Source organism: Vanellus vanellus (assembly GCF_965231255.1).
Source record: "Vanellus vanellus genome assembly, chromosome: 12".
Classification (NCBI taxonomy): domain Eukaryota; kingdom Metazoa; phylum Chordata; class Aves; order Charadriiformes; family Charadriidae; genus Vanellus; species Vanellus vanellus.
This window is the reverse complement of record NC_138917.1, coordinates 10,972,272-11,000,211: the sequence shown is the minus strand read 5'-3', so window position 1 is coordinate 11,000,211 and position 27,940 is coordinate 10,972,272. Positions and strand designations below refer to the sequence as shown.

The 27,940-nt window shown below is 57.4% G+C and overlaps 2 protein-coding genes across 3 annotated transcripts in view; both read right to left on the bottom strand.

Annotated features, from left to right (window-relative positions):
- Nucleotides 1-27,940, bottom strand: part of HAS3 (hyaluronan synthase 3) — a gene marked incomplete at its 3' end in the record, with an annotated part of 43,807 nt that overhangs the window by 5,449 nt on the left and 10,418 nt on the right. The gene's annotated exons all lie outside the window — the stretch shown is intronic.
- TANGO6 (transport and golgi organization 6 homolog) lies at nt 777-27,940 on the bottom strand (the record flags this gene model as incomplete). 2 transcript variants are annotated; one of them, XM_082489327.1, is made up of 17 exons in its annotated part: nt 777-1,158; nt 1,888-2,001; nt 3,163-3,314; nt 5,735-5,887; nt 8,898-8,955; nt 9,167-9,676; nt 11,151-11,285; nt 15,387-15,566; nt 16,473-16,599; nt 17,854-18,030; nt 19,457-19,569; nt 23,318-23,400; nt 23,968-24,130; nt 24,625-24,749; nt 25,557-25,707; nt 26,763-26,879; nt 27,191-27,940. In XM_082489327.1, the coding sequence occupies 17 exons, from the start codon at nt 27,935-27,937 to the stop codon at nt 982-984; spliced, it is 3,282 nt and encodes a 1,093-aa protein (XP_082345453.1). In that variant the 3' UTR covers nt 777-981. The 2 variants fall into 2 exon arrangements, with proteins under 2 accessions (XP_082345453.1, XP_082345452.1); XM_082489326.1 differs by having other exon boundaries at nt 24,625-24,752; nt 27,191-27,892.

The following is a 27,940-nucleotide window of genomic DNA, read 5'->3' as shown; positions in this document are numbered from 1 at the left end:
TGGTGCCGTGGTGGAGGGGCCTCAAACCCTGCAATGAGGGTGACCCTGGGAACGGGCACAGGGTGAGCAGTGCTGTGCTGCCACCAGCACCGCGGAGGAGGACGGGTGTCCAGTGCAGTCCCACTCCCAGCACCGCAGCCCCACAGTGCCAGCAGGGCAGAGGCTCGGCAATGCTGTGCCCATTTCCCTCACCCCCCGGAAAATCACTCAGATTTGGCTATGGTCACATCATTTAGAAGCTGGTTCAGCTGTTGCCTTCAGGGATTGTCCCCATCCCTTGCCTGGGGCTGGCACCCAGAAAGGTTCCCTCCATGCCCATGGCCACCCAGCAGCAAGTGTGCAATAGCTGCCAGCCAGCTTGGCAGTCCCAGGACCATCCAGCATCCCCAGGACCCCCCAGCATCCCCATGGTATGAGCGCGGTGCTGACTGAGGGCCAGGCAGCTTGCCAGCCCCTGGGCTGCCCACACTGCGGGGTCAGACAGCAGAGCCTCCCCTCCCTCCCAGCTCCCCTCAGGGGCAGCTGTGGTACCCGGTGCTGTTTGGTTGCAGGAGACCCCGGCGCATCATCCCCATCCACTGCTCCCCAAGGCCAGGGCCAGCCCTGGGGGCTGATGCCCACCCTCCCACGGGACCCAGGGGCTCACCAGAGCCTGCACCGCTGCCCCTACCCCCAGCGCGTGAGGGCGAGCACAGCCCAGCCACAGGCCAGGACACGGCTGGGATGGCACCCAGGGGCTTTGCATGGCTGCCAGAGATGTGACGGGCGTAGGGTTCAGCATGTGTCTGTTTAATCCCCTGCTCCATCCCAGTGAGCCTTCACTGCCCCAGCTGAGGCCACCGACCCTCCCCAGCCTGCATTTTCCTCCCCGGCTGTCACTCGCCAGTGGCATGGCAGGGGCACAGCGAACCCTTGCCCTCAGGGAGCCACGTGGCCCAGATGCCAGAGCAAGAAGAGTTTGTTTCTGTCGCCTTGGCCCTTCTATGGCAGCACCACAATCTTTTTCTCCAGAGTCTGTGGGGGGAATAGGACCCTCCTCATCACTGCGTCCAGCTCCTCCAGCGCCAGCTGGGCGTGCAGCACTGTCGCACCGTCGGGCTCGGCTACCACCACGTGCTTCAGCAGGCGGTAGAGGTCCCGCAGGACATCCTGCAGCACCTGGGAAGAGCGGGCAGGAGAATCGTCAGCACCTGCCGGCAACTTGCCCGCACCCGCAACAACCCAAAACGCAACCCTCGGCGTGCCCTGGCAGGCACGGTGCTGCCCCTTCCACTGATGCTGCTGGTGCCAGGACACGGCGGCACCACCACCACCACACTGCCTCAGGCGTGAGCTCCAGCCCTCCCGTGACTCAGTTTCCTCACACGCCAGCAGCGCAGTCCAGCACAGCCGCGCATCGTGGCATCGCTCCAGCATGGGGGCATGAGGGTAAGCCGAGATCCCCGTTGCAGGGATACCTGTGGGGAACCAGCCATTCATCCATGGGAGCTGAGTCCCAACACGCTCATTCCTGGGAAGCAGGGAGGAAGGCCACGGCCCATGGAGAAACTGGGCATTTCCAAATCAAATCAGCGCCGAACAACTCCCATGGCTCCCAAGAGCTGGCACTGCCCTGCAGCAGGGCCCTGTGGCACAGCCAAGCAGCTCAGAGGGATTCCCCCATGAAGTTCCCTCTGCCCCACAGAAGATCTGGTGCAGAAGAAGCCCTTTGGTGGGGGAGGGACAAGCTGGAGGTCCCCATCCCACAGGACTTTCCCTGGAAGCTGCCTGGGAATGAGCCCTGCAGGGCAGGGCCATCCTTGAGGAGCACCGTGCCGGTGCCCGGGGATGCTTAGGAGCCTGGCAGAGGCTGCCCCTGCCCAGGGGACAAGCGGGGAGGTGACCCACCTCGGTGGCCTTCTCACTGAGCCCCCGCAGCAGCAGCACCACCACATGCACAGCGGCTCTTCGCACCTCTGCCTCAGGATCCGTCTTGGCTATGGCTGTCAAGCAGGAGGTGACCTGCGGCGACAGGGCAGGGGGGCCATCAGCAGGGGCAGGGGGACAGGAGGGGACCCAGTAGAGCAGTTGGCCACGGCCCCACCTTTGGGACTTCCCTGGGGTGGTGGGGATGTCCCTCAGTGGCCTGGGGCTGGAGGATGAGGATGGAACCCCTGCACCCAGCCTGCAGCAGCCGCGCATTCCCCTGCCGGCACCCAACGAGGGGTGACTGGCTTTTTGCGGGGCGTGGGGCATGGAGCAGCCCTGCCTCTCTGAGTGGCACGCAGACGCCTTGGAAAGCTTTATAAAAAGCAGGCAGAGTCGAAGGAACCTAATTAAACCCCTGGCAGTGACAGCCGGGAGAATTAGCAGAGCTAGCGTGTTCCCGAAATAGCTGCGTGTGGTGCATTGGCATCTCATCAAACGCTGTCAGTACCGATGCCGAGCGGCTGCGAGTGGGGACTGGGGAAGAAGCCCGAGCGCTGCATCCCTGATGTCTCCTGACCCCACTCCTGCTCCAGGAGGCACCGGGGGCTGAAGATCCGGCTCCCACAGGGGCACAGACCCACCAGCTTGAGGGCCGCCGGCCCATGATTCCGGCAGCTCCCAGCAAGCTCCCCCCCAAACCTCCAAGGAGAAGACCCCTGAGAGCCAGGATCACCCCACTGGGACCACAGCTCCGGCAGCGGCATCTCGCCTGGAGCCCACAGCGGGGTGAGGGCTGGGCACCCCTGCCAGCCATCAGCTGCACATCAGCTGTATCGTGATAACGGGAAGGGTAATTAAGTGGGAGGAGGTGTCTCTGGCAGGTACTAACTGTGCCCCCAGGTCTCCTCCTGCAGTGTGATTTCCATGGGTGGAGCAGGCACCTTCGCATTTCCTTGGGCTATTGCTTCCCTGCACAAAGGACATCTTTAGCTGATTATAAAGCTTTTAGCCCTAAAAATCAGGGCTAGAATTTCCTGAGTGTTTGCTTCAGGTCCAATGACTCTTACACTCTGCAATATCAGCAAACGTCACTCACGTCCTTCATGGAACCCCCCAGGCTGTTGTGTCCCCAGCAGCAAGCACTCAGCAGCCCTGCCAACCACTAACGAACTGCCCTCTTAACAAGCAACGGCCCCACAGTCCCCAGGCAGGGATCAGGGGAAGGGGACAGCAGTGCCGGGATGGAGCTGGTACCTCCTGGACGATGGAGCCCAGCTGAAAGCCGAGGTGCTGGCAGAGCTCGCCCAGGTTGGAGAGGCTGCTGGCCCGCAGTGTGCTGTCGGGGTCCCGCGCGCCCCGCAGGAAGGCCTGGACCAGCGGCTCCCGGTGCTTGAACACCATGTCCCCTGGAAGAGAGAGCAGAGCAGCATGTCACAGGCAAGAAAAAACCCACAGCGCCTTCCTGTCAAAGTCCAAGTGCTGTCGGGAGCAGCCGGATTGGGTGTGTCCCCCCACCCCTTACAGCACCACTGAACAGCTGGATGCAACATCTGGAGTGTGGCTCCCCAGCGCGGGGACACGGGCGCAGCTCTGAGCGAGGCGCAGGCAGAGCCTTGGCAGGGACCTGCCGTGATGCCAGGACGCTGCGGCACAGTCCCCCAGGGCACCGGCAAACCCCGACAGCACACACCCCACAGCAAAGACCTTTGTCTGGGGCCGTTTGGCACATCCCATGTCCCCCCCGCCTCCCGCGGGGCCGTTCAGAGGTGACTGCAGATACAGCACACACAAAGTGCGAAGCCCAAATTCTCACGTAATTCAGCCACACAACTCTCCCCCCCCCCCCCCCCGCAATTAGCACACACAGGCGCCGCGGATGTGTGAGCCGCCTAATTAGAGGTTGGTGCGCAGAGCCCGTGACCGGCATGCACAATCACCCAGCACAAGAGATGCCCCAGGCCGGTGGCTGCATGTCCCACGGCGTGGGCACAGGTCCCACCGGGCAGGGGCTGCTCCGGCTGAGGGGAGCAGCACTCGCCTGGGAGTAATGGAGGAGAAGAGGAAGCTCTGGCAGGTTAGCCAGCCCACCAGCTCAGCAGTTTCTCAGCTCTCCAGAGCCCCATAAGCCCCTTGGATGCTGGTGTCCTGCAGCCAATGGAGGCAGTGGGATGCACTGGGATGCCCTGGGATGTGGGGTCAGGAATAAGCCCTGTAGGCAGCGGTGGGACCTGCATGCAGCGTGTTGGGAACACTGCTATGAGACTGGCCAGCCCCTGCGCCGCCGGCACGCCGGTAGCACCGGCTGTGTGCAGGGAGGGGAAATACCGCATGCAGTGGCCAAGAGCCGGGCAGGAACAGGCAAGGTGGCAGGCAGCCGGGTCCTTCTGTAGGACCGTCCTGTCATAGCTTCACTCTTCCTGCATGGCCATCCCTGTTAGTAATGGACTGGGTCGGTGCAAGGTCTCCACGAACCCCTCTGTGGTACTTGGCCCCACGTTGCTGGAGGCAGAGGAACGGCACTGTGCACTTGGGATGCGGCTGCCACATGCTTCCAGCCATGCTGCCTATGCCAGCCATTTGCTGGGCAATAGATGCCCACTGCAAAATCCCCTCCTGGATGGGAAAAAAGCCACTCCAGTGGGATGGCGGGCAAGGACAGGGATAAGCAAAGGGAGAGGGGTAGAGCGGGAGGAAGGCACAGCAGTCCCCAGGCAGCAGCAGGATTGCTCTGAACTGCAGCAGCGCTGCTGCACAGAGCAAAGTGTTTCTGGAAGCGCCGGATAAATCCTCACTCTTGAATCCTGAAGCTTTGCAACAAAAACAACTTCATGCGATTTGTTCTATAAATACGCAGGCGAGCCGGGACGCGCTGGAGTTGCTGCCCGCGGCAGAGGCACCGCAGGGAGGGGGGAGAGCCGCAGCGGAGGCTGTGCCCACCATCCCGCTGCCAGCCGTGCCGCGGGCAGCTGCTGAGGGAAACCCAGGGTGGTGCAGCTGCAGTGCCGGGCAAGGCAAGGGCTGGACACACGGACATTGCCCAGGGGCCTTCAGAGACCGAGAAGCTCTGCTGCTGCTCACACTGCTCGCTGGAGCTCCATGGGGAGATGACGGGATTGCTGGCCCATAGGATGCCCCATGCCCATCCTGGCAGCACAGCAGGAGAGTGGCACCACCCAACCCAGGGAGCACTGGCCCCGGTGGGATGCCCGCAGCTGGCAGAGCTCAGGGATGCCACCACAGCCAGGGGACTCCATTGCAGTGGCTGTGCCCTGGAGGAGAGCACCGGCAGGCCAGGCAACCTCTGCCACAGCCAACCCGGGGAACAAAGTGCCCGGCCGGTCACCAGGGACCACTGCCAGGGCAGCTACGACACCACCTGCCACCTTCCCCAGCTGCAGAGAGCTGTGGCCACACGCTCTTGCTGGCCTGGCCTCTTCCGGGGAGAAAGAGGAGATGTTTTAGGACGTGTCCCAACAGCGGCTGCCGGAAAGACATCATCCAGCTTTTACCCCTCAGCCCTGCATGTCCGGGCGATTCCCAGCAGCCTCTGAGCCCAGCACTGCCGGCCGAGGGGATGGTGGGCTGCTGGCAGGATCCACCGACAAGTTCCTGCCCACCGGCAAACCCCGGCCAGCTGCCCTTCAGCTTCCAGCCCCCTGTGGTAGGGCCGTGGGAGCTGGGTCTCAACTCTGGACAACAAGAAGCCCCCGATGGCTTTGCCCCCCAGACCTGGTGGCATGGCAGAGAGCAGTGAGGGGCCAAGTGGTGCCACAGCTGCTGGCAGTGGCCAGCATTGCCGTGCCCACGGACATGGCTGCAGACTCACCCAGTGCCCGGGTGACACGCATCAGCACCTCCCCCAGCTTCATCCTGGTGACGGTGGCTGTGGTGTCCTCCATGCCCCGCGCTGGGCACCCGTACTGCACCAGCAGTACAGGCAGGATCTGCTCCGGGTACTCACTGGAGAGCAGGGCAATGCCTGGGGGGAGAGCGAGAGGAAAGCATGGGTCAGGGCCATGCTTGAGGATGGCACGTGCCACCGCCCTTGGCAGATGAACTGTCCTGGCATCCTGAGCGCAGACGTCACCTGCCGGACCCCCTGCACCACCCCGGCCCCCACAGCACATCGTGCAGCCCTTCCATGCAAAGCTGCAGCACTGGGGGCAGCCCAGCACCGGGTCTGGCTGGCTGCCAAGCTCAAAAAGAAATAATTTAGCATTTGGCAGCAGGTGCCCACTAATTGCTGCTGGTTAACGTTCTTTGACCGAGTGTTGACTCGGCATGCCAGCCGTCGGATGCTGCAGGGCTCGCCCTGGGATGGCCCAGAGTCAGGGCAGCCAGGTACTGCAGGTGACACTGGGGCACAGCGTCTAGTCGCTGCTTTTGGGTCCAGTCCTGTTCAATATATTCATCAACGACTTGGATGAGGGGATAGAGTGCACCCTCAGCAAGTTTGCTGATGATACAAAGCTGGGAGGGGTGGCTGACACACCAGAAGGCTGTGCTGCCATACAGAGAGACCTGGACAGGCTGGAGAGTTGGGCGGAGAGGAATCTTATGAAATTCAATAAGGGCAAGTGTAGGGTGCTGCACCTGGGGAGGAATAACCCCATGCAGCAGTACAGGTTGGGGGCTGACCTGCTGGAGAGCAGCTCTGTAGAAAGAGACCTGGGAGTCCTGGTGGACAACAGGATGACCATGAGCCAGCAATGTGCCCTTGTGGCCAAGAAGGCCAATGGCATCCTGGGGTGCATCAAGAAGAGTGTGGCCAGCAGGTCAAAGGAGGTCATCCTCCCCCTCTACTCTGCCTTGGTGAGGCTGCACCTGGAGTACTGTGTCCAGTTCAGGGCTCCCCAGCTCAAGAAGGACAGGGAACTGCTGGACAGGGTGCAGCATAGGGCTACCAAGATGATTAGGGGACTGGAACACCTCTCTTATGAAGAAAGACTGAGTGAATTTGGTCTCTTTAGTCTGGAAAAAAGACGGTTGAGGGGGGACCTGATCCATGCTTATAAACACTTAAAGGGTGGGTGTCAGGAGGATGGGGCCAGGCTCTTTTCGGTGGTGCCCAGTGACAGGACAAGAGGTAACGGGCACAAACTTGAGTATAGGAAGTTCCACCTAAACATGAGGAGGAACTTCTTTACCTTGAGGGTGGTAGAGCACTGGAACAGGCTGCCCAGGGAGGTGGTGGAGTCTCCATCTCTGGAGACATTCAAAACCCGTCTGGACGCGTTCCTGTGCAACCTGCTCTAAGGTGTCCCTGCTCTGGCAGGGGGGTTGGACTAGATGATCTCCAGAGGTCCCTTCCAACCCTATGATTCTATGATTCTGTGCTCCCAGATCTCCGCCATGGGGCACACACTGCTGGTGTGTCCTTGTCCCTGCTGGGGCTCCAAAAACCCCCTGGGTTTGCCTGTCCCAGGCTGGCAGCCAGAGCCCGGGCAGCGGGGAAAGGCAGCTGCTCTCCAGGGAAAGGGCAAGCGGCAGAGGCTGCCCCAGTAGTGCCAAGTGCTGAGTCAGCCTGAGCCCCAGCTCCCCTGCCCTCCAGGAGCAGCTGCCTTCACCTCCAACCCCGTTCCCTGGTTATCAGAGGGTGCCCGGTGTGGGTTACCCTCCACAAGCCCAGGCACATCAGGCAGGGCAGCGACCTCTCCTCTGGCATCACTTCACCGGAGCCCAGCTCTGGGATACCCAGCAGTGCTGGCACAGCCAGTTCTGGTCCCAGCACCAGCATGGACAGCTGGCGGAAAGACCTGCCGCTGCGGTGGGGAGCCTGACCAGGGCAGCGGGGAGCCCACCTGGCACAGTCGCCAGCACCGCGCACGGCACGCCGCAGGTGCCACTGTCAGCGCAGCACAGGCCGGGTGAGTCACCACCGCAAGGAACCGCGTCAGGGTTAATCACAGCCGCAGCCAGGCTGCGAAACACGGAGGCAGCTGCACAGGGTGTATTAATCACCCGGGGACGGTTAAAGCGTTTGTGTTTCACCTGCAGGGCAAGGACAAACCCGTCCCACTCAAGACCGTACAGGCAGAGGGAAGCACAGTGATAAGCTCCTTTTCCAGCTAATGCTGAGGGTTGCCTTCCCAACAGCAGCCGAGGCTCCCGGCGGTGCCGGTATTGCTTCGGGTCATGGGAACGGCACCTCCTTTCCAAGTAACCCTGGCGCACCGTGACCTGCCGGCATAGCCATCGCACAGGACACTTGCGTCATGGCGGGTGCGGAGGCACCTGCTTGCAAATCCCAACGGGCAGCCCAGTGCCATGGGGCTGTGCCAAGCGTGCCAGAGCAAGTGCAGACCCGAGGGTTTCCTGGGAAGCAGCGTGAGCAGCGGTAGCACTCGGTGCCCCCAGCTGCAGCCTGGCAGGAGGGCAGCGAGAAGAGTCAGTAGTGACCGCCTTGGCCGGAGCAGAGGGACATGGCAGAGCCCCTGTGGGTCCCCATGGCCCCAGCTCCTCTGTCAGCCTCAGCTGAACACACCGGTGAGCCAAAATGCCATCTGGGTGCAGGGCCAGGGTGCCGGGGCCATGCCCACACTGCTCTGAAACCACAGCCTGCACCCAGCAGTGCTACCGCAGCCCCAGGCTGGTGGCATGGACCTGGCACGGGGATGGTGACCAGCTCCCGGGTGTCCTCCTGGGGGATGGCCTGAGGGTGAACCTGCCCAGAGCTCCACCGAGGAGGCACTTGTGGTCTGTGCAGATTAGCAGTTCAGTCAGAGGGTAAATGAACTAATTACCCACTGAGTAAGCACAACTGGGAGATGAAGCCTGCCGTCTTCGGGAATGCAGCACAGAGCCTGCATGCACCTCCAGGCTCAACCGAACAGCACAAAGATATAGTCCAGCACAACGATGAGGGCAGGAGATGCTGAGCCCCCAGCCTGGCCACAGCTCCACTGCTCTTCACTCTCACTCCCCAAAGCTGCCCCAGCATAAAGCCTCCTATCAAGCACCAGCACTCGCCCCGTCCAGGCATTGCTCACCTTGGATGGCGGAAAGGTAGACGAAGGCGTCCTCGTGCTGCACGTTCTCCAGGAACACCTGCATGAAGGAGGGAGCACCATCAGCAGTGGCCCTGCACCGGCCGGCAGTGCATGCAGCAGCCCTGCTCCCTCTTCCCTGGCACCCTCAGCTGATGGTGACCACAAGGTCGGAGGGCTCCAATCATACAGACCGTCCCCAGCCCACCAGCGCGCTCAGCACCTGCTCTACACCACGGCACAGGACAGGGACCATGGTAGGAGCCTGGTACCTGGAGGAGTTTCTCCTGAAGCCGAAGTGCCTCCGGATCCCGCTGCATGATCAGGCTGGCGAGGCGGCGCAGGGCGGCTGCCCGGCCAGGGGGCTGGGGGTCGTAGGCTGATACCAGGAGCTCCTGGAGCCCGGCCGGGGCCAGGCTGTCAGCACACGGGGCTGGAGCAGGACCCGCAGTGCCGGGCTCATGGCTCACACTCTGCTCTTCGCTCCTCTCCCTGGGAGCCGAGGGGCTGCTGAGGCTGTGCCGTGGCAGTGCCTGACCACCCGCTGGGCTTGGGGCTTCGCCGGGGATGTTGGCAGGGCTCTGCGCTCCTGTCCCTGGCTTCTTCCCCATCACACCATCGGCAGCGGCGCCCACTGTCCCGGGGGAGAAGGCGCCGTGGGTGCAGATGGCGATGCGCAGGTCTGTGGCCAGCTCCTGGGTGAGGGGCTCTGGGTAGGTGTGGGAGAGCTCCTCCAGCAACGGCACCAGCCGCTTCAGCACAGCAAAGTCACCGGATTGCAACTGTGGAGGGGGAAAGAAGCAGCACTAGCACAGTGGTAACAGGATGTTCGCTCCCCGGGATGCTCCTGGCAAGGCAGGCAGGTAGCCCAGAGGTCCAGGAGCCCCAGAGGCCATTTTGTAGCCCCGCAGCAGCGCCAAGCCGGCTGCCCTTCATCCCCACCCCATGAACTGGGCTCCAGGCGCCACGACCTGTTCTCGGGGACAGCGATGCCCCGTGGCCCCAGCACTGCTCCCAGCCACGACCGCACCAGCCCCAAGGTGCTGTGGGAGAAGGTGGGAAGGACAAGAGCCCAAAGGAGAGCGGTGCCCGTGCGGGAGGGACCCTCGTACTTAGCATGGAGGGCTGAGCTGGGGACATCCCTCCCACTGTCCTGCCAGCGCCATGTGGGGTTTGCCTTTGGTCCTGCCTTCAGTTCTGCCTGGAAGGAAGCTCCAGGCAAGGCAGCTGCGATCGACCTGCCCCGAGGCTGCAGCGCCCGAGGGGGAGAAGTTCCTGCCCTAATCTGGATTTAACCACTAATCCCAGAAGCAAAATCTGCAAGACCTGAAAAGTGATGCTTTAGCGGAGGTTTTGGGGAGCTTCTGGATGACTGTAAAAAACCCTTGGCCATTGAAATCCAAACAGCTTTGCAGCTGCTTCCAAACCCTTTTGCATTCAATTTACTTAAATTTGTTAAGTTGCTCCCATTAACGCTGGAGCGGGAGCAGGAGCTCGCCTGGGAGGGGGCCCATTAGAGCTGCAAGACTCTAGGTTTAAGTTTTCTTCAACTAAATAATGTCTCTTTTCCCAATGTTAGGAATTTAGCAATACGACACAATAAATTATCTTTTTCCACTAACTGTTGGATTTTCCTCTGGGCGAGTCTGGGGATGAAGCAACCCCATCAGCTCAGTGATGTAAGTGCAAGCTGGAGTGATTGCAGCGCACTAACGAATGTGCGATTGCTACCCAGTGGCAGTTCAGCTGACGTCGCATAACGGAGTAACCGAGCAAGGTATGGTTTTTGTAGAGGATTTTCAAGAATGGTACAGCCCACACTGGGAAGTTCATTGCGCTCTGGAGATGGAGCCTGTGGATGTGTTGGGATGCAGAGTGTTGGTATTTAAAGATGCTGTATGTGACTGCACTGCTCTGTCAGCGCCTTCTCAGAAGCAGATTTTTGATTATAAAATAATTAACCGGGCTCTCAGGGGTGCCCTGCCAGGATTGCACCCTCGGCCAGCGCCCTGGCACTGCTCCGAGGAAAAATTATATATATAAAAAATATATAGTATATATGTAATATATATAATACATATTACATATATACACACACGCACTCTCTGGGATTGAAGAGGGAACCCAACCTGGGGAGCACCCAGACCCTGTAGAACCAGCTGCGGTCCCCCTTGGCTGGGCACAGCAGGATGGTGCTGAGTTTCCCCTCTCCCCGCACCTCATGCCCACCGACCCCCCCGGCTTTGCCCCCCTCACCTGGACGGCTCCGCCGAGCATGGCGGCCACGAGCCCCATGGCCATGGCGAGGGTCTGCGTCTCCACCGCTGCGCCGGGGCCCTGCGCCGGGCTGATGCAGGCTCGCTGCAGCGTGGTTGCCACAAACTCCACCACCTGCCAGCAGAGAGTGTGGGAAGAGCAGTTAGGAGGGGAGACCCCCAGGATGCTCCTGGGAGGCTGCCTCTGTCCTCCCAGAGCCGGGTGCTCGTTAGCTCTTTCTGTCTCTGCATCTGTTTGAATTTTTCAAACCCAAGCCTTTTTCTAGCACAATATTGTACAAAGCCTTCCTGTTTTCCTGTTGTTGCCAACCACCTCGACCTTCCCTTGCAGACCCATCCCAGTTGCCTTCCCAGATCCCTTGCCACCACCCTGCCTGGGTGAGCTGGATCAGCAGCACTGGGAGCTCCAGTAAGCTGGGGGAGAGCTGGAGCACTGGTGAAGTCCAGATGGGGATGCACCAGGGATGCCGGAGGGAGCTGGGGCTCCCAAGGTGGCTGTGGAGGTGCTGGAGCCCTGAACCGTTGCCCACCCCTCCAGCATTAGCACGGAGGGGCTGATTTCATAGGGTTGCAGTCCCCCAGCCCCACACCAGGCTGCCTGAAGCGGTGGGTGAGGATTTGGGGAGCAGGGCTGGGAGGGCAGCTAAGCCAGACAGCCTGGTCCATCAACAGCCACAGGACCAGGCTCCAGCACAGCTGGGCAAGCTCACGCTGCCCATCTGCCCCAGCCCCAGGACAAGGTAATGGTCAGAGTGCGGTGGCCGCTGTTGGCAGCCGGTCTGGCAGCAGAAGCCCCCACAAGGGCTGCAGGGGCAGGGGGAGGCAGCCCAGCCCCTTCTCTGCCGCCTGTCCCTGCTCCACCATGGCTGTGCTGTGGGACGGGAGCTGGAACGCCAACTGGGACGGGTCTGAGAGGGAAGGTCGGTGAGGTGGCAACAACAGGGAAACACTAAGCGTTTGTATGAAATCATGCTAAAGAAGGGCTTGGGCTTGAAAAAGTCAAGTAGATGCAAGAAGAGACAGCAAGAGCTAAAGAGCACATGGCTCTGGGAAGGCACCAGGGCTGCAGACGGCCGACACACGGCACAGCGGCAATGGCCAGACACAGTCAAGTGGGGATTTAGCATGGCTCAGATACACTTCATTACAACAAAAATCACACCTGCCCGCACCCCACGCGAGCTCTGGGGAAGAGCAAAGCCCCTTCCCTGCCCCTGCCCCCAGCCACCTGCCCTTGCCCAGGACAGCTCCAGTCCCTGAGACTGCCCCAGCCCAGCTCCTCCCACAGCTCTCCACTATCAGACACCACTTACCCACATGCAGCCAACACCGGAGCCCGGCCATTTACCACGTGTCACTTATTTCATGATTTTCTCACTTTTTTTTTTTCCCCCAAGCCCATAATGGTCCCGCCTGGCTGGCACTGCCCTTCTCCACACTTGGCACCAAACCCTTTGATCCCACAGGCTTCCTGTGCTTCTAACGGAGCTCGAAATTAGTGAGTTTATTTCCTCCTGGTCTTTGCCAGCTGCACTGCCACTGCACAGCTTGGGGCAAGCTCGCTGGCTGCGGTGGCACCCAGGCACCCAGCCATGCTGGGAAGGGGCTGGATCCGGGTTCGCTCCTCCGTAACAGGCGTGTTGCAAAATAAGAGGAACTATTTTGCTCCTATTTTGGAGAACAAAGCAGGAGGGCAACAAGGTACTATTGCACCAAACCCCACACTTCCAGCCTCCAGGGCACAGGCACTGGGTGCAGGCAACAGGTTTCCTCATCAGCAGAGCAGCTGATTGCTGCCAGCTTCGTTAAACACATCCCTACTGCAGCGAGTAGGGAGGCTGGGAGAGGCTGTGGAAAAGGCTTCGGTACCTTCTGGGCTGATTAGTGCAGATATAAAATGCTGTCAAACAGCAAGAATAGGGAGTAAAAACAAGTGTCAGAACATCTGCTCTCACAAAACAGTGACACACAAGCTGAATGGGTTGAAATTACATTTAATTGGAAAAATAGGAACATCATACATAAATAATCTACCAGTAGATAGCTATTGAGAAAAATAAAAACTTAAAAAAGAATCCTTATCTAGAAGGAAAGAAAAAACATCCTTATCTAGAAGGGAAAAAATGCTGGAAAAATAAAACACTGGGACATATTTCTGTCTCACGCAGGAGGAGAGCATCCTTGACATATCAAGGAAGTCAAGTAAATCTCATGAAACTCCGTTGTGAGGGGCGGAAACGATAAATAAAATCCATTGTGCAATGGAGGGGGTCTACAGCTCCTGCCATTCCTGGAGTCTGGCTTTGGGAAGAGGGATCCCGCTTGCTCCAACGCCGTTATGTACAAAGCCACGCTCCAGAGTGCCCACAGCAAGAGCAAACACCCCGGAGGAACCCCGTGCAGCAGAACCTGCTTAAAAACAGCTCTGCAACTTCTGTCCCAACCCGAGGGAGCCCTCCCTGAAATACAACTCCCTGGTGGAAGCATAATGGCTTTTTTGTCTGGGATTCTTTTTTGGTGGTTGTTTCTTTTTATACTAGACTCGCGGCTGGACTCAGAAACCTGGCAAAATCCTTCCCCATTTCCCATCCCGACTTTCTCATCCAGGGAGCGGAGCCGGTCCTGCGCGGGTGGGTGCGATGGAGAGGCAGGTTAGGACAAAGCAGTGCCGGCTGCCGCACCCACCGGCGGGCGCCACAATGACACCGGCTGGGTCCCCTCTGTCACTGCAGAGTGCACACAAAGACTCCTTTGTCCCAAAGAGAAAAGTGAGGAAACCTGTGTTAGCAGTGACTCGCTCTGCTCAAGGCAGCCACAGTTAACTGCATAACCAGGTCACCGAGTTAAAAACAAACAAACAAAAAAAACCAAACAAACCAACCCCAAATGAAAGCAGGATGTGGAAGTTAAAATACATTGATCAGCTGGGGAATACCACGCTGTCCTCAGCGCCCAACAGCCTTCCCAACCTGGCACAGTGCAGGATAACTGATCCCCTTCAGCGCTGCTGCAGCGTGGGCTCAGGGCGGACAGAAGTGCCATATTTTAACAACCCTTTTTGGTACCAGGTTCAAGGAGCCCCAGCTGGCCTTTGAATCAATTTTGCAGCTGCCCATTTATGAAGACATGGACAAGTGCCGACAGTACAAGCACAATTGTGCCAACCCTGATGACTGGACACAACACTCTGTGCGGACATCCCAGCAGCAGAAACTAGAGAAAAGCCATGAACAGCCTATATGGGGACAAGGGGCAAGTAGGACGTGGTGGTGGTGCCGTGCCATGTTTATCCCACTGGCAGCCCAGCCACCACAGCTCCCAGACATGGCTGCTGAGATGTGCCAGAAAAAAAACAGGCACCAACACCATGGACAGGCAGCAAGCACTCGCTTAAAAGGTCTGGCAGGTACAGATGTCTTTAAGCTTTGTTAAACTTGGTAATAAATTTTGCTCAAAATACAGGTGAGAAGCTGGCAAGTCAGAGTGCTGATTAACACACAGACTACTCTCTTGGCTTTTAATACACAACCATGGACACAAATCCAAAGATGTCCGCTGGGCTGCTCCTTCCTGTCTCTGCAGCTGACTCTGTCCTTCCTGCTGGCACCGCACAGGACGCTGTCTTTTTGAGACACTTCCAACTGAATCACACACAGAATCACAGAATGATAGGGGTTGGAAGGGACCTCTGGAGATCATCTAGTCCAATGCCCCTGCTGGAGTAGGGTCACCTACAGCAAGTTGCACAGGACAGCATCCAGGCAGATTTTGAATGTCTCCAGAGCGGGAGACTCCAGCACCTCTCTGGGCAGCCTGCTCCAGTGCTCTGCCACCCTCGAAGTAAAGAAGTTCCTCCTCATGCTTAGATGGAACTTCCAATGTTCAAGTTTGTGCCTGTTACTGCCTATCACTGGGCACCACTGAAAAAAGACTGGTCTCGTCCTCCTGGCACCCTCCCTTTAAGTATTTATAAGTACTGATAAGATCCCCCCTCAGTCTTCTCCAGACTAAAAAGACCCAAGTCCCTCAGCCTTTCCTCATAAGAAAGATGTTCCAGTCCCCAATCATCTGTGTAGCCCTTTGCTGGACCCTCAATAAACTGCTTTTCCTGGGGATGCTCTAGCTTTCTCCAGCTGTTTCTTAGCCACTGTCTCCTTAGAGCCCAGCAGCCCAGAGTTCGGTCTGCCACATGCTCCTGGGCTTTACCATGACCAACCTGAGCAATGTCTGTGAACACGGTGTCTGAGATGCTCTCACACAGCGTGGCCACGAGCTGCAGGACCAGCAGCTTCCTCCTCTGCACAGCATGGTACTGCTCCAGCTCCAGGAGAGTCCCTCCAGGCACTGCAGCCAAGTTCGAAGCCTCCTCGTCCTCTGCAGCTACGCAAGTCAGTGCCTACAGGGAAGGAAGCACAGGGCACAGAGGGGAATGGTTAAACATAGGGAAATCACCACGTCAGCAGTCCTGGGCGCAGCAGGTCCGCACTACCCACACCTCTACCCTGCTGCAAAGAGGTCCTGGTTACCTCCCATCTTCCAGCCTCATCTCGTTCCACACACATGCCTGTCAGCAGGCCAAACCCTCACAAACCTCTGTCCCCGTGGACACCACACAGAGCACCACTGAGCACTTCTCGGGCCAACCATCCCCTGTGCTGTGAGGTTGGCTGGGTCTCTGCTGGCAGCCTTGCTTTCAGCGCTCACAAAGACACACGGATCCCCTGTCCCCTTTGTAGACCTCACACTGACTCCTCACGCAACCAGGACCTTCCACTCAGTACATCAAGGTCTCCGAGAGCTGCCAACAGCCTCTGGGTATCCCACCTGTGTCACAGCAGCGTCCCTACACCCAGGGTGCTGCAAACCCAGCACGACTATGGGACAGGGCTCTACCTGCCAGCAAGGGCACAGAAAGCACAGCCCAGTCCAGGCAAGGCCATGAGGGAACCAGAGGGGCTTGGAGCAGGATCAAAAGGAGAAGGTGCCCCACTAGAGCCAAGGAAGCAACAGGGATTTTTCACAGCCTCAAACACACCGTTAAAATTCAGACATGCTCCTGCTGTCAAAAGACCCCAGGAGGAACAAGCGTTAACCCCTCCAGGGACCAGGGCTGCCTTCCTCTCCCAAGCTCTCCTGCACAGCACACAGCAGGACTGCTCCAACACATGCTGTAACCTGGCTCAGTGCTCCTGAGGCACGTAAGGGGACACTCAGTCCCCTTTGTCATCTGCCACACGGACTGCTGGGCCCAGGGAAACTGTTCCTGCAGATGTACCCCAAACAGAGACTTGCCTGCCCTTACCTTCAGGCAGCGGATGAAGAAGTCTCCAGCTAGACCACTCCTCTGGCAGTGAGACAAGAGCTCCACCAAGCTCTCCACATGGCACTGCTCCAAGGAAACTTTCTGGTAGAGGGCCTCATCTTCATTGCTGAAACAGGTCACTGTGTCACCAACATGAACATACCCAGACCCCCACCAGGGCTGGCTCTAAACTACTCCATGGCAAGGTGAAATCCCGCTTCTGGCTTCTCTTGGAAACCTTCCTTCGCAGCACAACCAGAAAGCTGAAGCCTGGAGGCAGCTGAGCCAAACTGTTGCTCAGTTCATTTGGTCTACGTGATCACGCACTCAGTTTATTAATTAACCTGCACTCATTAACGAAATAACATCAACAGAAACCACGAGAGCAAAACACACGTTTAATTCAGCCATCCTATAAAGAACAGGATTAGCACTAGCTAATTCATGCAGTGGTCACAGCCATAAAAGTAGGACAGACACCGGCAGAGACATGGCCGTTAAACAGTCATTTTAAAGTATACTCAGTTTAACCAGTGCAGACCCTGGGGCAGACCTTCTTCTAATTCAGGTCAGGAATAGATTGAAATGAAACCAAAACAAGCATATTTGTACAGGTTTTTGTTACGGGTGCACAGAGCACTCAGCACGCCCACCCCACGGACACTCCTGGGCAGGAGCTGTGCACTCTGCCTGCTCGATAGCGCTGCCTTGGGCTCATACTGCCAACTAACAGCTACCCCTCTTTAAACCAAATGTCACGCTGCTGAACGGTCCCAGTTTGCGTGGCTGGAGTCTAATGGCTACAGTTTATTCCCCACATGGCCACACTCTGCCTCTACTCGTAGAGACCATCTGCAAGAGCAGGAGGGGAGCTCAGTTGCTGGCTCTACCACACTGGCATCGCTAGAGTCCTTGCTGCAACGGTGCCACCTGCGCCCGAGGGATTCCACTCGCTCCATGCAGCCATGATCTGCCATGAGACAGGCCCAGGCTGGAGGGCTGAAGCTGAATTTGGGGAGTGTTGGGACTGAAGGAGTACATCTCATTCCCAGATACCCGTCAGGCAGCATGAAGGACTCAGGAAAAGCACACAGAGAGGGCACACTAACACTCAGACAGACCATGCTGCTTTTCAGGACTGAAAGTCAGAGCTCTGCACCATGTACGAGGAACCTAGAGGCTGTGTGGAAGCATTACCTGCCCAAGCTTGGTGCAGACAGCCATCTACCTGGGCGCCTGGTGGGACGAGATGGCGGTAAGACAGCACCAGCAGCCCCATGTTCACCTGGGCTCTCTGCCAGGCATGCCGTGAAAAGCCCTACATGCTGAATGATGCCTGGGGACTGCCTTCCACACCTGGCACTGCCCCAGCAGCACTCACCTGATGGTCTCCTCCACTGCGATGGTGGCACCACCCTCGCTGCCCGCATGGAACCGGCACTGCGGGTGGAGAGCATGCACGCTGCTGTTCAGCCCTGCAAAGCCTTCCAGCACGGCCAGTGACACCTGTCGCTCTGACTTCTCCAAGAACCACAGCAAGATCTCCTGGCACGGGGATCTGGGAAGAAGAGAGAAAGCAATGGTGACCTTCCTGTGCCCACTGCACCCCTACCTGCACACCAGCACTGCAACAGGACCACGTGTCTCGGAGTGAGGGAAAAGACAAGAGTGCTCTGGAGCGGCTATGGACACTCCTTGGGATGCTCTGGGCTGACAGCTCCAGCAGCTGAAGGCATTTGTGTCAGTTTATAAGGGGATCAGCAGCACATCCTGTCCTTCTGCCGTGCCCAGATGGAAGGATCTGGGTCCTTCAAGATCTCAGCCCAGCAAGGAAGAGAGCGCTCTGTCTGAACAACATGTCTGTACAAGGACAGCCACTTCCACGCAGCCTCAGCCTGGTGCTTCACGCCAACATGACAAAGCACAGAGCTGTCAGCTGTGCCAAGGAAAAGGAGGAAGGAGACAGGGAGCACTGTAAGGTGGCACAGAAACGCCTGCCAAGGAAAGATGCAGGTTAATGAAGTGGAGTAGCAGCGCTGTGCCAGGGGTCTGGAAACCTGAACACTTCCAGGCAGCTGTGGTTTTAGTTACCCTTGCCAAATTCCTCTGCAAAGAGAGAAGCGAGCAGCGACTCTGTTCACCCAGCAGCAGTGCTAACTTGGCTTGTTTTACAAACTTGCCACAGCACTCACTACTCTTTGAAGTGATTAACGATGTCTTTAATAATAGCAGAGACTGTGTCTACACAGACCTTTTAGGGAAAGCCTCCAGTACCCACATGCCATTATCACCAAAGCAAAGTGTAAACCCACCACTCAAAACTCAGTGCCAAAACTCAGGGCAGGGAAAGCCCGTGAGGGGAAAGGAGAGAGGACAGCCAGCACCTGGTCACCACTGTCCCTGCCACCGTGACACACGTGGTGCTTACCATCGTACGTCAGTCGTAGGGGAGCTGGGCACAGCATGAGGGACAGCTGCCGAGAGGCAGGTCCTGAATGTATTGGAAGAGAGTGATCCCAGATCGGAGAAGAATGATCTTGTATTTCCAAGAGCTAGCGCTCCAGCTGTTTTATCTAGTTTTTATCCTGTTTCTAAATCTCTGGTACACAGATCCCTCTGACACCCAGCCAGGTCCCAGCATCACCATCTCTGTCCACAGACAATCACAATCCCTGCTCCGAGGTGGGCACTAAGAGTTAACCTGCGCTCCCAAGGGGCCCGCAGGGCACGCTTGCCTCTACACCAAACATTCTGGCTTCAGGGAAGACACAAACTAATTCGAGAACTGCTTCCTCAGGCACAGGTCTGCCAGTAAGGTCATATACCATGCCTATGCCTGTGGTTATTGCCTACATTGAATGAGAGCTCTTCAGGGTGAGAAAATTGGTCTCAGCTTCTCTATGTGCCCATATAGAGCACATCCTTAGGAGGTGGGCAGAACAGAGCAGATGAAACCCCAGAAGCCACGCACAATCCTTCCTTACCGTAAGTATGACACATTCTGCTTGGCGAAGGAATAGAGGGAAAAAACCACTCCCAGGACTGAGTGTAAGGATCCCAGCAGCAGGCTCGAGCTGTCATTTCCAACCACATACACCTACGGAGAGAAGGGCACGGGGAGGAGAGTCAAACACCTGTGTGGAGCAGGGGGAAGCCAAACGGAAGGATTGAAAGCATGCCTCTGCACAGAACAGCTGCCACCAGGGAGGATGGCAGAGGGTTTTCAGCCTCTGTTCCTTTCAGTCTGGAGCCTGTTTTCCCTGATTATGCCATATTCTGTATTAAAAGCAGCCTTCAGTACCATCTTTCTCCTAGCATTTGTTTAACCACATCAGGGCTCCAAGCTACAGGAACAATGCAGCTAGCTATTCAGGAAGTCTGCTGCTTAGGGGTAAGGTCTTGCATCGCAGAGAGATTCAACAGGTACCTTTGAATTAGCAAATCTTTACAGAAATACTGCACCTAGAGCCAAATCTCAAATACAGAGATCAGTCCCTAGCAGGGCAGCTGGGCTGACGTGCTGAGCTGAATAAGTGGGTTGCAGGGGCTTTGAGGAGGCTGTAGGGCTGCGCTCCTCTCTTCCATCTCAAGCAGCACCCTCCTGAATCACTGTCGCTGCCCTCCTTCACGGAACCAGCAACCCCTTCCCACACAAGCCACTGTCACCAGCTCACCACACACAGGTCCTACCTTGCTGTCCACAGAGCACAGGAAAAACACGCACAGAATTCTCGTGACATTGTGTTTCCTTTTGAATCCTTTGAAAGAAATTCTCCAAAACTAAAAGCCAGGTAAGGTGCTTTAAGTCCCATAATGCCGGGAAGACTCAGTTTAGAAAATTGTTAAATACCAAACCTTGCCCAGCCAGATGTGGGGTTTACTCAGGGTTGTTGTGTTCAGGTCCCCATTTTAGCAGGCTCTATCTCCTTCCATAGCTTTCAGTTTTTAAAAGGAGGGGGGAGAGGGGAAATAAAGTCTTTTCGCAAGTTGTCCAAGGGACTTCCAGCTGTGTCAGCTGGTGAACTACCTGCTCAGAATATGCTGTCCCTTCACACCAGAGCACTCCCCACCTCCAATCTCCCCAGCCGGAGAGCAATCACCTGCTCAGGGCTGGAAGTGCCCTGGGGACAGACCAAAGAGCTTTTGCCTGCTGGAGGCAGTGTGACAACCCAGGTAGGAGGGCTAGGAGGGAGATTGTCCTGATAATATTCTGCCCTACTGTATTGATGCAAAAAGACCTTTTTTCCTGTGCTAATCCCCGTGGAGCCATTCTTCCTAACCAGAACCTTTTGTACACAAAGCCTCCCTGATGAAGCCCCAAGGATGGTTTCCCACTCAGCATCAAATGACACTTGCTAGGCAAGAAACCCCCGCAAATCCTCAGGCTGGAGTCTCCATCGCTAATCTGGCTGCTGTCAGGCCTCCAGCACTATGCCATTAATGAGGGATCCGCCCCAAACTCCCCCAGCACTCGCATTGTGAACGGCAGCCACAGAGCAGCCCTCCAGACTGGTCTCTGCCTGCCAGCTAGTTACAACAGATCATTACTACGCGAAATACTACAACAATCACAGCATTTAAGAGCTTAGCCTGCCTAAGGGCATGCCAGTAAGCAAGTCACCAGCTTCTTAAAATTTAATTCCTGGGATGGAGATGTCCTGTTCTGGGTTGGAATGCGCAGCAGAAAGCTGGGATGCTGTCAGGGCAGGCAGCAAAGCCTGCAGCACAGCACTGGTGATACTGGTGGGAATGGCGGAAAAGAAGGTGCTATGAGGGAAGGTTTCAGAAGAGCAGCTTCCACAGAACAGCCCTGTTCCTTCACAAGGAGAACAAAAATGGACCCCACCTCTCTGCAAAACACCAGAGCAAAGATCCGCACTGCTTGTTGTTATATGGGACCCCTTGTGGGAAGGAGCTCCACAGAAGGTGCTAAATCTGCGCTGTCCTGCCCACAAGACACCTCCTCTAACACAGCAGGTCTGTTACTGGCAAAGCCAGAGCACTTCTCTGATGAGACCCAAGTTTCCTTCCATTTTCCTGAACCCTCCCTTGTCCCCCAGCACCTGATCAGGGCTGGGAATGCTGCTGAGCTTCAGCAATCCCTCCTGCTTTGGCAGCCGGGCACACAGACCACCTCTGAGGCCCTACCACCGCCTCCAGGTACTGTACTGTGCCAAGAGCAGCTCTGGAGGGCAGGGCAGCAGAGGAGGTGGCTGGACACTCAGCAGCAGCTGCTGGAGGATTACCCACCCACAGCTTTAAAATTAACTTTGCGTACACAGAAACCTGTGTGTCACAGGGTTCAGCTCCAAATGCTCTCTGCAAAACAGACTGCTCATTTTTCCTTACTTAACATTACTATTTTACCTTAATTGTCCAATGGGACTAGACAGGCTATAATGCCTTTAGTCCCCTCAGAAATATCAGCAGGGGAAGATGAACCACTGGGGACACCCCATGGGGACCAGCTGCAGTGTCCCTCCCACCGTTTCTGGGACACCTGAGGTGAGGATACATCCACTAACAGCATCTCCCCTGCAGCTGAGCTGCTTCCCACCCTGCTTTTTGCATACCCACACGCTCTCTGCCTCCTAACAGCAGCCACCAGGATAACTACACCAGCCCTCCCACCTCTCCCCGCAGCTCTGCGATGCTTCTGAGCTCACCTTCACTCTCTTTTTCACCCTGGAGACAGCTCAGCAGCCTCAGAGCCACACTGAATCTGCTCGCTTCCTAGTGCCCACTGCAAACGCTTCACTGGCAACCGGCTGCACAACCACCGAGCGATGTGCTGGGGGGCCCTACCAAGCTGCCCTGACTGCAGGGCTGAGCAGTCCAGCACAGCCGGCTGCTTGCCGATAACCTCGAGTACCCTCTTTTCCAGGTCACTCATTCAGAAGGATTTTGGCCCAACACAAGAGCTGGCTGCCACCCATCCCTCCATGAGGGGTTCATGCTGCAGAAGCGGCTTCCAGCTCCAGCACTCTGGCTCAGGCTGCCCTCTGCAGACCTTGGAGGCAGGGAGAGCAGCTCCCAGCAGGTTCTCCCTCCCACACAGGTAGCACTGGGCTCAGTATGAGTATTATTCATGCTCTACAAGGAGGAAACTGAGGCACAGAGGCACTAAGAGAAGGGTGGGCCAGCAGCAGCTTGGGAGGACAGCTCAGGCGACCTCTGAAGATTCAGCATGTGCAGGATTCCCTGCAATCCATCCTTCCCTCTGACCAGCTGCACAAGTGGAAGGTGAGCAGCATCATCTCAGACTGGGATTGACAGCCCAAGGCAACACATGCTGCCAGGCCAGTGGTATTTCTGACCAGGACCTCCTGTCGGCTGCACTGCCTGCTCTGTGGTTACCCGCTCCACAATCGCAGCCCTAGTCCTGAAGCTGCTCTGACAGTACACTCAGACACAATGGTCCTGTAGAAGCTGCACAATTTAGCAATGCTCAAAGTCTTGCTGCAGCTTATGGAGAAAGAGGATATGAAAGCACCATGAAGACTCCTGGCCACCAGCCCACTGCTCAGACACCAGAAAGACACTAGGAAAAAAAACAGCAGCAAAAGCTCACTGCCATCTCACAGAATGTTTTGGGATGAGAATGCTTGAAAGGATTCAGGCAGTGCCTCTGGTATCCAGCATAAAGCTGCAGTCCCACCAGTGCAGTGCTGCATACAAGGTTATTCTGTGCAGCTCTTGGCTTCACCTCAGCATCACGACCGCAGGAGATGATGGGTTTTGTCATGGTCTAAGACACACACTGAACTGTTCAGAAAGTCTCAAACCAACTCTCACTTAGAGTACTTTTCTCACCTACCCTCAGGCCCAAATCAGACACGATATACCTTGAGCACATCTTCCACACAGCTGCCGAGCTCTGCCTCTGCCACCAGCACGGTCCCTGCTGATAAATCTTCCACTGCTAGCTCTGAAAACAAAGGGCAGAAATATCAGCATCCCCACATGCTGAGGAGTCTCCAGCAGAACAGCAACCCTGCCATGCCCAGCACCAGAAAGCACTTTGATAGTTGCCTTCCCTTTCCTCCATCAAGGCAGCATGGGAACCAATGAGCCCTCATGAGCTGCGCTAAATATCACTGCAGTGTTGTAAACTCCGCAAGGTTACAAGCAAATCAAAGCAGACCACAACTTCTTGATGGATTATTCCCCAGGGATCTGCTTGGTCAGCGTGGGGAACCAATGGCTTCCGTCCGGAAGCCCAAAACATGACTGTCAGACTGGAGAGATTCCCAAAGAGTAAATGACAGAAACCCCACTACTTGGCTCTTATGCTATGGTAATTTGACTCAAGTGCTAGTAAATATGGTGCACGCAGCCACACAGTCATCTTCACAACTGACAGAGCTGAGCTTGCACACTCAGCAGCCCAGCCACCAGCCCCTGAGAAAATCCTAATGGAAAGAAAGAGAAAGATCAGCGAGAAGAGAAACCAGACCCTTCTCTGATTCGGGGCTCGACAGAGACCAGCCAGTACCTGCTGTCTCTGAGCACCGCAGGAGCGGTGCCAACAGGGGCTGGAGCAGGTGCTTCTCTGCCAGCTGAGGGTGCTCTTTCGCCATGGTGAGCAGCGTCGTGGTGGCCACTCGCTGGAATTGGCGTGCTGTCAGTTTGTCCTGGATGTGCAGCAAGTCCAGAATCTGGAAGGAAAGTCCACGATAAAGGAACAAAGGCCAGCAGTCCCTTAGGAGGGGCCAACAGCAAAGATTAAAGAGCCTCCTGTATGCTGCTTTGCTGGACGTTCGGCACAACATTCCACATATGGAAGAGCCGGTCTCCTTCCCATGCACACATTAACGCAGGATGAGTTTCTGGGCTCAAACCAAGAGCCTGCACCACTCCCACAGCCAAAGGCTGGAAGCAAGAGTTCCACAGCACAGAGCTCCTCGTTATGCAGTGAACAGCTCGCGCAATCAGGCAACATTATCCAGCATTTCAATCAAATATGGAAAATTCAAGAGTAGGGTAGAAACACATCCTGCTGCCAGAGCAGCAGAAAAACATCTCCACGTTGTCCTGGCTCCAGCCAGGCCATGCTCAAGCAGAAGTGACAGTACTTGACACTCTCCAAGCCAGGAGCTGGCTCTGCATTGCCCAGAGAGAGACGGCATGCTGTGGGGAGAGAGGGACCTACCTGGGGGCATACCAGTCGGTAGTAGTCCTCGAGGGAAAGGCACTGCTGTGGGCAGGAAGCCAGGATCTTTGCAACCGTGTCACATTTTCTCCAGTCCACAGCTGCTGCTTCAGCATCAGCACCACCTGCTACACCAACAGAAAGCCAAGATCAGCTCAGGCTGAGAGCAAATGGCAGCTGAAGCCAGATGTTTCTGGCCAAAAATTGGATTTCTAGCCTTTATTACTCTTTTTAAACCAAGCATCTTTCAGGTGACACCTGAATTTAATGACAGAAGGGGGAAAATTACTGTCCAAGACATTTGATACCGGAAAACAACTTCTACTAGTAGGTGTACGAGCCAAAAGGTGGAGGGTCGACACCCTCGGATGGTGCCATCAGGTTGGTATTGGCTGGAGGAGGCTTTGGCATGAAAAACTGTGGGATTCATCTTTTACAGACCAACAGTTTCCCCTCCCTGGCAGGAAACGGAGAGCAGGGTAGCAAGGCTGCCGAGCCCTGGAGCAGGAAAGGTCTGACTCCACCTGCAACTTCTCACAGCCCAGCACTAAGCACGGCTCCCACCACACCAGCACAGCTCCTTGGAACAAACCACGCTCTGTACACACATGAGGTGCAACCCCATGGAGGCATAAACAGACTAAATTAATTTGAAGGCTTTCAGTCTGGACCTCAAACATGACGGTGTACTCTAACTAAAGGCATTTGCAGTTGGAAGGCATTCATTGCTTGGGAGTTTGACATACTCAGAGGCAAAATCTGCGTGTTACAGAGTCAGCTTGGCCTGACAAAAGCTGTTTCCCATTTCAGTGCTCCGATGGCACTGTCTTTCCTGGGACTCTCGTGGGATAAAATGTCTCAGACACCTCATCACAGCCTCTTTTAATCTGCGATCCGGGAAGCCACGAGCAGCGTCAGAGCACCCTACTCACCGCCTGTTCCCTCCATGATGCCTCGAACCACAGCCTGAACCCCATTGGGTCTCATTAGCCTCTCGGAGAGCAGCTGACCACAAAGGCGCCGCAGCCACGCTGGAGCCCGCACAAGGGCCGGCTTTGTTTCTTCCCCAGGAGAGGGAGGACTCTGAAAGGAAACAAAGGAGCCAGCTAAGGAGCATATTTGCACACTCCTGTGCAAACCCTCACTACGAGGCAAACAGCCTGCACCCTGCCCTGCAGGACTTGAGACAGGAGCACAGGACAGGGAAACCTTTTAAATAAATCACTTCTTCATCCAGTGGCACAAAGCGAATTAGGGCTTAATGAGAAAGGCCAGCCTTCCCAGGCACATCCCCTCATGCAGAGCTTCTCTCCTTTAATTAAAGCCTCTCAGGGTCAGGCAGCAGCTCTGACTGCCTCATTACCAAAACAATGCACAGGAGGCTCAGGGGACAAGTCAGGTTTGATGCAGGTCAGGGGTTGGCAGCAGTGACCCCTGACGTGACCTGGCACAGAGCGCTGGGATGCAGAGGTGGCACTGAGAGCCCGCAGGCTCCCTGGTCGAGCAAAGCAAAACCCCAGAAGAGCACAAACAGCAGAGTTGCCCACAGGCTGTGAACCCACAGAGTGAGCGGTTCGAATGGAGGTGCTTGCTCGGACACCCCAAGGAGGCAGGCCATCACTGCTGCACGTGTTGGAGATAGAATAGAGTATCTTCAGTTGGAAGGGACCTACAATGATCATCTAGTGCAACTGCCTGACCACTTCAGGGCTGATCAAAAGTTAAAACCAAGCATGTTATTAAGGGCATTGTCCAAATATCAGCTCAGGTTTTGTTTAACCAGGAGATCCCTGCTCTGGAAGGGAAGGCGCTTTGCTCAGCCATGCACAACAGATGTAACTGCCAAGCCCAGGTGGCACGTGCCGCCATGAGAGTCCCCGAGTTCACCCATGCACCCCTATACAGCGGGGCCTGAGCCGCTGCCGCATGAGTGACACACACAGAGCATCTTCTCCCGTGCATTCACATAGCATTTGGGGACATGGGGTGCCGCACCAAACTGTTTTTTAAGGTGTAAGAACGTTTCCAGGAGAGCAGCAAAGGCACCCTGGGCGCGTGGGCACACACCATCCCAGGACCACGGGTGGTACGCACACCCAGCACCCCACACTGGGACCAGCCCCGCTGCCACTGGGTACCTGCTTGGGCCGGCCCTGCAGGACGAGCAGCTCCCGCACCGCCAGCGGCTGGTAGACGCGGTCCAGGACGTGCTGCAGGGCCTCCCGGCACCGCGCTCGCTCCGCTTCTGAAACACCCTGGAAAAAACAAACCCCGGAGTGGTGAGGGCAGCCCAGCTGCCGGTGCTAAACCCACCGGTCCCAACTGTGTGCCGGTGCCCCTCCAGCCCCTTGCGGGGCTCCCATCTCTTCTCCAGCATGGAAATTAACGTGCACAGCGTGAGAGCTGCCAATAGGGTCAGTGAGCAGGAGCCCAGCATAGCCATGGGCTCAGCCATGGAGCATGAGGAACGGGCTCTGGCGAGGCTGGTGGCCCTGACACGTTTTTGGCACCACGTTTTGGTACCCACACCAGCACCAGAGAGCAGGAGGTGAAGGGACCCACAGACCTGGCTGTGGCCGGCGGGGCCGTGGCCCAGCAGGCAGAGGCCGGCGAGGAGGAGGCCGAGGTGGCGGGTGAGAAGTGGGCCGCCCAGCGCCGGGTGCTCGGCCAGCTCGGCCAGGGCGGCGGTGGCAGCGTGGAGCCGGACCCCGCGGGCGGCCGGAGCTGACGGGGGCGGCGCGGGGGTTCCTCGGCGCTGCCCCACGCCCGGCGGCAGGTAGGGCACCAGGCCCAGCCCCACGACGGCCCGCAGCGCCCGCCCCACCGCCCGGCCCTGCGCCACGCTCAGTGTGTCGGCGCTGGGCGGCGGCGCGGCCCCGGGCCCGGCCCCGGCCCCGCGGGCGGCGGGGGGGACGGCGGCGAGGGCGACCAGCCGCTCCTTCAGGCACAGCAGCAGCGCCAACAGCCCGCAGGCGGCGGCCCAGCCCGGCTCGGCCTCGTCCGCCGCCCCGGCGGCCAGCGCGGGAGCCCGGGACAGGACGGCATGGCGCAGGCCGCGCAGCGCCGCCCAGCCCGGCGCCCGCCGCAGCCGCTCCTCCAGCTCCGCCGCGTTGCTGCGCAGCGTCTCCGGTCGTAGTGCGCTCTCCGGGCCGGGCACGGCCCCGCCATCCCGCTCACCGGGCCCGGCGGGCGGCTGCAGCAGCAGCTCCAGCGCCTCCACCACCCGCTGCAGCTCCAGACCCGGCTCCGGCTCCGCGCCGCCCGCCATCTTGGGGCCGCCGTCAAAGGGAGGAGCGCAGCTCCCCGCCGCCATCTT